Source organism: Tripterygium wilfordii, chromosome 3 (genome assembly GCF_013401445.1).
Source record: "Tripterygium wilfordii isolate XIE 37 chromosome 3, ASM1340144v1, whole genome shotgun sequence".
Taxonomy (NCBI): domain Eukaryota; kingdom Viridiplantae; phylum Streptophyta; class Magnoliopsida; order Celastrales; family Celastraceae; genus Tripterygium; species Tripterygium wilfordii.
This window is the reverse complement of record NC_052234.1, coordinates 2591751-2601038: the sequence shown is the minus strand read 5'-3', so window position 1 is coordinate 2601038 and position 9288 is coordinate 2591751. Positions and strand designations below refer to the sequence as shown.

Below are 9288 nucleotides of genomic sequence, written 5' to 3'. Positions count from 1 at the left end.
ATAATTTGTATGCAATACATTCTGCCTGTTTGGTGGAGCGTCACGGAAAGCGGGCCCCGAGTAGCACCGCTCCACCAAACGATGACAAAATGCTAGCGGTTCCGTCATTGGAAAAGAAGCTCCTGAGCTTCTTCATGAGCGGAAATGAGTTTTTTTCCAAAAAATAATGGGGCCCACCTGATCCCCACTTGTATAATGATTTAATAATAGAGCATAATACACATTGACGTGGAGCCCGTCCAACCATGATAATTTTTTTGTTTCTTTTAAACATTAGTGGGCTACTGTTTGTAATAATAGTTCATAATTATTAGAATAATTATTTTATAAACATTTATAATTTTATTAACTTCCATAAATTAATTTTAATTTTATTAACATTTATAGTTCAGATAATCATTTTAATTTTAATTGTAAAAATATTTATAATTTAAAATTAATTTTAATAAGATACTTAAAATTAACTTTAATAATAGATTATATTTATTAAATTACATTTAATTATAAAAATCATAAAATGTAATATTATAAAATTTAAGAAATACTTTAATTCAACAGTTTTTCCGATAGTGTCAGTTTTTAATTCGCCAAACACCTCACAACATCTTACACAGCTTTAAGCTCAACTTTTTTTTTCACAGTTTTTCCACTAGCATTGAAAGTAAATCTTTTCGCTCTACCAAACGGAGACATTAGTTGGTTTATTGTTACACAAAATGATAGTATAACATATGTGGTAATATGTTTGAACTACCCCAACTAAAACAATTACTATTGTTAATCATTTTAGTCTTGTAAGTTTTCTACAGAAATAAGAAAAAAAATCGTTATATTTTTGTGGTTATAGTTTTTTTTTAGTACAGACAATATATAAAGTGACAACTGGCTAAAGTTTGTTTTTAAAGATGGTTTTTTTTATAATTTGATATGCTACCTTTTATTTTAAGCGCTCTGTATAAAATTAAAAACATGTTGGAGGTATTTTAATATTATACGGCTTGCACCGTATACGAGTCTCATTTCGTATAAAGTTATATTATTTTAAGTTTTTTAAAAACCATCAAACACTTGATAATTTCATTAAAAGATAAGTTTATACTATACGGAGTCTTACCCTCTGCTCCAAACGGATCCTAAAAAACTATAATCAAAATGTTTTTGAGAGAAAATATAATTTATTGGCCACTTTATAGTAAATATATAGGGTTCCCGGGGGCTGCTGTAGTAATAACTACAGCAGCCCCCGCTGTAGCCCTTTTGGGCTTTAAAATATTTTTTATTTATTTTTAAAAAATTATATATGTGTAGTATTCGGTCTAACGATTCCAACGACATATTTTTTATTCGAAACAAAAATCAAATTCATCGCGATCGAAACATCAAATGTTTTGAGTTTATATTCAACGATTCAGAATTGTTATGCATTTTTCACGTTAAATTTGATTTTTGTTTCGAACAAAAAATATGTCGTTGGAATCGTTACTCCGAATACTACACATATATAATTTTTTAAAATAAAAATAAAAATATTTTGAAGCCTAAAAAAAGCTACAACAGCCCCGAGAACTCAAATATTTATGCCCGAGGTTAGTAGGCATTAAGTTTTCTGGTTCAGTGGATGTTTGGTTCTGGTGGGCCTGTAACTCTCTCCTAACAAGCGAAGATGCAAGATACTCTCTTACTGGTTTTCTTCAAAATAGAGTCAAGTTTGCTATGTTTAAACCTAAAAATAATTCAAATCACTATTTTTTTTTGTTCAACTTTTTTTTAATACAACCAAAAATTACGCTTACGATTAAAATCGAATTTTGAACACACATATGCCTAACCTAATCAATTGCCAATCAAACCAAATCTTATTGATTAATTTTTTTACTGATTTGCCGATGAAAGCGGGAGGGGCTGTCATTGCGTTCGCCTTGTTATATTTTCGCATGGCCCGTTCAATTTTATTTTATTGATACAGATTGATAAACCACAAAAACACAACACCCCAAATACAAAATTTGAGAAATTAAATCTCAACACTACTAACACCAACCTCGGGAATACAATTCAAGGCGAGTGCAGCCCATCGAACCTAGACACAGGTCTTGTACTTGGTATGCCCGCGAGCGGCTTGGAATGAATCCAATTGTACACCACATAATGCAATGCTTGAAAGGACTGCATCCAAGCCAGATCTGCAGATCAACGACGAAACGACAACCTAATCACTACGGACCCACTTTTGAAGAAGGCGTAAGCACCGCCTTGAAAAGCGACCACAATCATATTTGCATTATAGAGAGGCAACAGAAACACCTTACAAGGAGGCAACTGGAATAAACCCACAAAAAACTTATGGGGCAAGCATATTAGGGCTGCCATTTGATAGAAAATCCGGAGAACATAGCTAAAATAAGTACATTTGAGCAAGGGGAGAAGCATCTCGTCTTCTCCCCCTACAGCTGAAATTTTCTGGTGAGTTCTAGAGAGAGTTAGGGTTTTAAACAATACCTATTTGGCAATTACATTATTCACCCACGATTTGCCTCACAAATTCACCTAGCAAGTCTCTCCTCTCTTGCTTCAAGGGCGTCCACTTCTTCATTTGATAGAATATCAACAATGGGTTCATATACATCCCACTCCTTCCTTTTCCTGATGCACGTATTAGGACGCATCAGTTTCTCATTTGTGAAAATTACCAAATTACGCAATTATAATAACAAGACAAGTGGTAACGAAGGCAACAAATTACAGTATAACATGCACATGCACTATATCTAATCTCAAATGATCTTAAAAAGAGAGAAAAATACTGTACCCCTGACCCCCCACAAAAGAAAAGACCCCTTCCCATCCCTGCGATATACTCATCCTTGTTCCCACCCACCCACTTTTCAAACCATGTGCAAGCTATAGATGAGGCAAGTTTTCTCCAACAGCCCATATCCATTAATTTAAATATGACGTTTTCTTATCTGTGAAAAATATAACTAATATTGAGTATAAATACAGGTATGGGGAATCTCATGTAGAACTTTGATTATTATGAAGCTAGTTCCACTGCTTTCAAACAATAGTAATTTGGTGATATTATCCGGATATGTGGGGAGGATAAGTGAGGAGGCTGCTTCTCGGCCTGGATAGTCTTAATCTGACAACATAGACTTCATATTTTATAAGTTCTTCATATCCGAGCATACAAGAAAGTCTCCAACAAATTCAGTAAAAAGAAAAAAGAAAAACGAAAAGGAAAGACATACCTAACTACACTGTATTTGTTATTGAATACCTTCATCACCTCCAGTGCAGTACCACTACTTTTACTGAAACACATAAAAATAATGTTAGCAAGAAGAACACACTCAAGGTCTCAAAAAGACTCAAGACCACATCTAGCCTGGGGGAAAAGAAAAGCAAAGCACCATATAACCCAAAACACACCCATTTTGATTCCCCTACCTTGAAGTAAACTAAAACTGACAGCACCAAAACAAAACTGCTGAGAAAATACCTAGGTGGGAAATGTTCAGCACCACGGCGACCCTTTTTGCTCAATCTGTTCTCTCTTGCAGTAGCGACACTCTGAATTGCAATCTGGGGTATCAAGAAGAGAAAAATATGGTAAACTAAGTCAAACTAATTGATGTGGCCTGCCAACGATGCAAAGTAAAACAAAGCAAAACCACAATGTGGGTTAAAGAAGCATAAGATCTTGACCTCATAGAGCTGTTCCCTGATTGTGAAGGCAATTGCAGGCTGCAAAGGTAAAGTGAGGATCATCTTAGGTATCTATTTCAAGAATTTTATGGGTAAGAAAATATAAGCAAGCCAAATTTCAGCGTAGGTTTTATCTCCATTCCTAATTTTAAAGCATACAGGCAGTCAATTTTTCAAAGCTAACGTTTTGCTATATATCTTAATGGAAGTGCATACTTTTTCATAAAATGAATGCACTATATGGATTAAGAAAAAGAAAAGAAAAACTGTCCCATTCCATTTTTAGCTTTGAAATAATTTTCATTCACTTTTACAGTTTATTTTTTTCCACAAATCAGTTCCCATCTTAATCAATAATCATTCAAACATAATCTTCGACCAAACCTATCTAAACAAATTTCTAGATTCCAAATAGGCCATTAATTTGCAATTCCAAATAGTTCATCAAAAAAAAATATACAAAGGAAAATATTAAAAAGAAAATGTTTTACAGCAGCTATAACTGATTTGTTTCCTTACTCCGACTTCAGGGTCTTGAATACCCAGGTCTTTGCAGAAGGTTCTAGCAAACACTTCAGGATCACTGTCAAAGTTGTTCAAGTCCTGAAATCCATTCAATTCCAAAGGTATTCAGTACCGCAAAAGTCAAATAGGCAAAAATTGCAAAACATATAGCAGCAGACGAAAAGTACGAACTATGCACAATTTCAGTGAGAGACTATTCCTTGGTCTTACCCACAAAAACTGATCCTTTATCAGAGTATGATTCACTCGAAGATCAAGCTGGGAAAAAAATCAAATTCTAGGCGTCACTATCAGAACATTCACCATTCGACCACTTAACCCATGGCCAAAAGAAAATTAAGACACAGATTACATAATGCAAACGAAGGCAGACCTTGATGGGAACAATCTTCTCACCAGTATACATATCTTGCCCTTCGTATGATCGAAACTCTTGAAGTTGTGACTATTAGGTAAAAGGCCAAAACAAACATATGAATAAGAAAGATTAGGAAGGAGTAACACGAAAAGTGTGAACTTTTGTAAGAGAAAGGAAAACCCACCAAAAAAAGAAAAGAAAATTGGGTAACCTGAATCGATTGAGCGATCTGGGTCACGAATGCCGGAGGAAGCTTCAAGTCTTTCACGGTCCTCTTCGCAAACACGACCACCTCCGAGTCAGGGTCTACAGCATTATTTGTTTATTGCAATAAAAAAAACAAACTGCTATCTCATCAAATCAAACGATAACAAGAAGCAGTGAGAAACACAAAGCTGGTGTTCAACAATTGGATAGAGAAACATACCAGAAGGATTCCAGGTGAAAGCATCTTTGAAGCGGTGACCGTCGATCTCTATGTCCAATCGAATTGGCACCAAATTCTCCAGAGTCGGTCTGTTTCGACACTCGTAGTTATAGTCAGTCAGAAAAACGACGAGTTAGTTACGATCATAACAAATACTTACATCCTGAACTTGACAGGGGTTTTGGAAGACGCCGGCAGTTTCATCTTCTTCTCGTCGCAGTTTTCCTTTTCCCTCTATTTCCTTTATCTAATTCGCTAAAGAGCCCTCTCTCTTTAGTCTTTCTTATTTTCCTTTTATTATATTGACCGAACTATATTATATATCAACAATTATTTTTTTAAATACTGTCAAGAACGTTACATCTTAACAAATTCAGTCATAACATATAATTAAACAACATAATAATGAAAGTCAATATAATTAGATAAAATAATAATAAAATTCAATATAATTTGATAATATAATATTGTTATGGTCGATTATGGATGAAATTATCAAGGATATAAGTCATTTTCGCTATATGTTTTTTTTTATTGGAATCGAATCTTGAACACATTGACATATATCTAACCAAGTGATTCCCAACCGAGTCACCTCTCATTGGTATATATCCATAATTAATGAATGAGAATGAGTCCATAATGATACATAATTTTTGTGACTATGTGACTAGGCAGAATGATGTAAAACTTTTAAAAAGGAAAATAATTTAGCTTTCTAGACAACAAACTTTCTTAAAAATTTTATAATAACGATATGTAATACTCAAAATACAATGAAAATACATTATTTTTCAAAAAATAATGAAATTTATTAAAACATTGAAATTAGGCTATAAGGTGGAATTTAAAATAAATTCACATTTCTTTTTTGAAAGAGGGTTTGAGGAGGGGATAGGATTCGAACCCATATCCTAATGGATTAGTGATTGGGTGATCTCTTACATGAAAGGTTGTTGCCGTTTAACCAATAACTCACTTGCAAATAAATTCACATTTCAAAAAAGTATCAATAATTATTTTCTATATCTTATTAAAACTACATTATTTTTGAAAATAATATAATTATTTGTAGCATGAGGAATCTTATTGTTTGTTTTACAAATATTGAAATTTGATAGTTTAACATATATATTAATAACAAGCAACTATAATTGACAAATTGTATTATACAATTCATAAAGTCATGTGTTCCTTTTGTTTTATCGTAACGTACAGGTATAACATGAACAATATCATTTTTTTATTTAAAAACATTGAAAACAATATAATTTCATACAAAACAATGAAATTACTCTATAGACTACAATACACAATTGATTTATAGTCTTTTTGAGTAACACAAATCTGTATTGCATTGTTTTTTAGTATCACACTCTTATCACATTGTTTTAGGGTAAAGCAGACCTTTATTATATTTTTTGAATAACACATCCCTTTATTACATTGTTTTCGAATAACACAAATCATTATTATTAAAATAAAATTATTTGTTAATATATATTCTTACTTAATTACATTGTTCTTAAAATTAATATAATTATTTGCATAACAGTTTTTCATTTACATTATTGCATATGACATGTTCACACTAGTCAAAATATTCTGATGGGTACAATTTTATGGATTTTGTTATATGGTTACAATGACATTATTTAAAAAAAAATTATAATTATCTCACGCAATATGACAGAACCATTTATTTACCACACAAATAATGTAATTGCCTTAAAGATTACAACAAAATAAATATAATTACATATAGATAAATGGAATTTTAATAGGTCTGTACAATGAAACAATGTAATTACAATTCATGTTACTCCTAAAACAGTGTAATAAGGCTCTATGAGATTGACAAAACAATGCAATCAGAGTATATGATGCTCAAAAACAATGTAATAAAGGTATGTGTTAATAAAAAAATATAATAAGAGTCTGTGACAACCTAAAATAATGTACTAACAGTCTGTGCTAATCAAAATAATGTAATAAAATACTATGCCAACAAAAACAATGAAATAAAAATTTATGCCACTTTAAAACCATGTAATAAAGGTCTGTGATACTGAAAAATAATGTAATAAATAACTGTGACAACCTAAAATAATGTAATATCAATTTGTATGTCAATCAAAAACTACCTAAGTTATGCCTTTAATACAAAAAATAGAATAACAACATTCTGTATTCTCAATATTCTTGTCTTTGTGACTCATCATCGTGTGTTTGTAACTCTCTAGTAGGCGCACTGTTACTTCCCATGTGTTTTTTTCACAAAATCTCAAATCGCAAGTCATAGAGCTCCTTCTCATAAAATGATGGCAACAATCCATTCAAGTCTACACAAAATTTGTCCATCTCTACCATGTCGTCATCACAAAAATCCATGAAAACTCATATCCAGATGAAGTCAGATTTCGTATGAAATTCTTATAATAGAAAATTCATGGAGCGAAAGGAAGAGTCTCCTTACCCTTGGGTTCTGTCCTTATCCAGATCTACACGCAATTTGTCCATCTCTGTCATGATGAGATCTTAAAGACTTATGAACACCCAAACCCAAATCACATATAAAAACTCATACCGAGATCTCAAATACCCTTGAAAATCAAAATTCAAACCCATCTCAATCGTGATGAGATCTCAAATACTTGGATGAGCATCCACCTCCGGATCCAGGTTTTTGGCAACTAGATGCATTCACCTCCAAATAGAGACAAAGAGAGAGAGCATATGAGAGCAGAGAGGATAGAAAGAGAATGAGGTGGAGAGGTGCAGAGGATAGAGAGAAAAGGAGGGAGACGGGTGGAGATGAGAGGGTAAATATGAGATTGAGAATACTTTTTAGGTTTTAGGAGAGATAAGAATTTTTATATTTGATATTTTAAAAAGCCAGTTGGAATTATGACTGTTGGGGAATTACCTCCCAGGATCCTTCCTACAGAACTATAAACAAACCAAAGAGAAATTGAACTTGAGATAACACAATCAACAACAAACGAGATTTACGTGAAAAACTCCAAACTGGAAAAAAAAAAAAAACCACAGGTGTTGTCAAAGACAAACATATTCTCAGTGACCTTTCTCTATCCAAGAAAACTCAAGAACCCTAGAGATTTTTCATAGGCCTCAATTCAACCTATATCCCCTCTAAGATTCTACATCTTGAACTTCTTACAGTCTCACACCCTTGAACCCTTACTCAAACCCCCAAGAGATACACCGAGAGATAAACCACAAGGATTCCCCCACCTTTACTCTCTCTCTCTCTCCCTCTTAGCGGCCTCTCTAAACCTAGAGAAACAAACAATAAGAATTAGGGTTAAGTAAACCTAGAAACAAGTCCCTTATTTATACTAAAATAGTGCAGGCCCCTACCACCTGTCTTTTTGGCCCTTATTCACTTGTTTCCACGCTTGACCAGATTGCTCTTATTAGACATCCTTCTTCAAGGAAAGATCTCTAGCAACCCTCTTCTGCCACTTCACGTACTCACCTGAGAACAATGCTACATTGTAGCAGACTTCGACTCTACACTTGATATGACCCGAATACCAAATTTATGATCAAAACCTAACAAATCTCCACCTATATCACAAATTTCATGGCCTTCGCTATAACCACCGTCTTTACCGACAGTCAACTCTTTACACCGAGAATCATCCTCCATAGCCTTCACTATGCATTGTCTTTACCAACAATCATACTCTACCATAAAAGAGTATACCACTCAGAACTTTACCGCTCCAAGATTTTTCTTTTTCTTCGGCTCATGTCAAAAAAACCTGCTGAATTTTATGGTGCAACCCCTATGTTTGGCTTTTCTGGGAGTTCCTCAGCCCTCCGACATCCTTTCCACTACACACCTTGTATTAATGCCAAACCAATGCCCGCATGCAAACTTGTGGACCCTCTTTTAGTAACCCATCCTCTTCCGTTGCAACCTAGAAATCAATCAGCATACCAAAAGGATAACCAGCCTCTTATAGAGAAAAGAGACTTACAGTCAACGACAATTTCAACATCTCCATCTACTAATTTGGAGCTTTTAGCCGAACCGCTCCTCCTTGATAATTTTCCTTCTTTAGGTGATTGTCCACACCTTATGCCCCAAGTGACTACTCCAGCTACCCTTCAAGAGCTTTTTCAAGTGATAACTCCACCACCAAAAACGCTACCCTATAAACATCCGCATCACTCCGGCCAAATTCTCCTCTTTGAGTTTTATCACCCATGGATGAACTCCACCTCCTCGCCATACCCGACA

The 9288-nt window shown here is 33.9% G+C and overlaps 1 protein-coding gene across 3 annotated transcripts; it reads right to left on the bottom strand.

Moving 5' to 3' along the window:
• Positions 1 to 1932: 1932 nt before the first annotated feature.
• Positions 1933 to 5315, bottom strand: LOC119988275 (chromatin structure-remodeling complex protein BSH). 3 transcript variants are annotated; one of them, XM_038833266.1, is made up of 11 exons: positions 5179 to 5315; positions 5019 to 5107; positions 4803 to 4897; positions 4607 to 4678; positions 4444 to 4491; positions 4228 to 4311; positions 3709 to 3747; positions 3503 to 3585; positions 3252 to 3314; positions 2500 to 2643; positions 1933 to 2183 (listed from the first exon to the last, which is right to left on the bottom strand). In XM_038833266.1, the coding sequence occupies exons 1-10, from the start codon at positions 5220 to 5222 to the stop codon at positions 2544 to 2546; spliced, it is 717 nt and encodes a 238-aa protein (XP_038689194.1). In that variant the 5' UTR covers positions 5223 to 5315; the 3' UTR covers positions 1933 to 2183; positions 2500 to 2543. The 3 variants fall into 3 exon arrangements, with proteins under 3 accessions (XP_038689194.1, XP_038689186.1, XP_038689179.1); XM_038833258.1 differs by having other exon boundaries at positions 2181 to 2319; XM_038833251.1 differs by lacking the exon at positions 1933 to 2183 and having other exon boundaries at positions 2321 to 2643.
• Positions 5316 to 9288: the final 3973 nt, after the last annotated feature.

Excerpts from the sequence above, each read along its gene's own strand:
- LOC119988275 (XM_038833266.1), bottom strand. The coding sequence starts at position 5,222 with ATGAAACTGCCGGCGTCTTCCAAAACCCCTGTCAAGTTCAGGAT. Across the intron at positions 5,108-5,178 it reads ACCCCTGTCAAGTTCAGGAT|ACCGACTCTGGAGAATTTGG; the intron begins GTAAGTATTTGT and ends GTGTCGAAACAG. Across the intron at positions 4,492-4,606 it reads AGAAGATTGTTCCCATCAAG|CTTGATCTTCGAGTGAATCA; the intron begins GTCTGCCTTCGT and ends TTTTTTTCCCAG.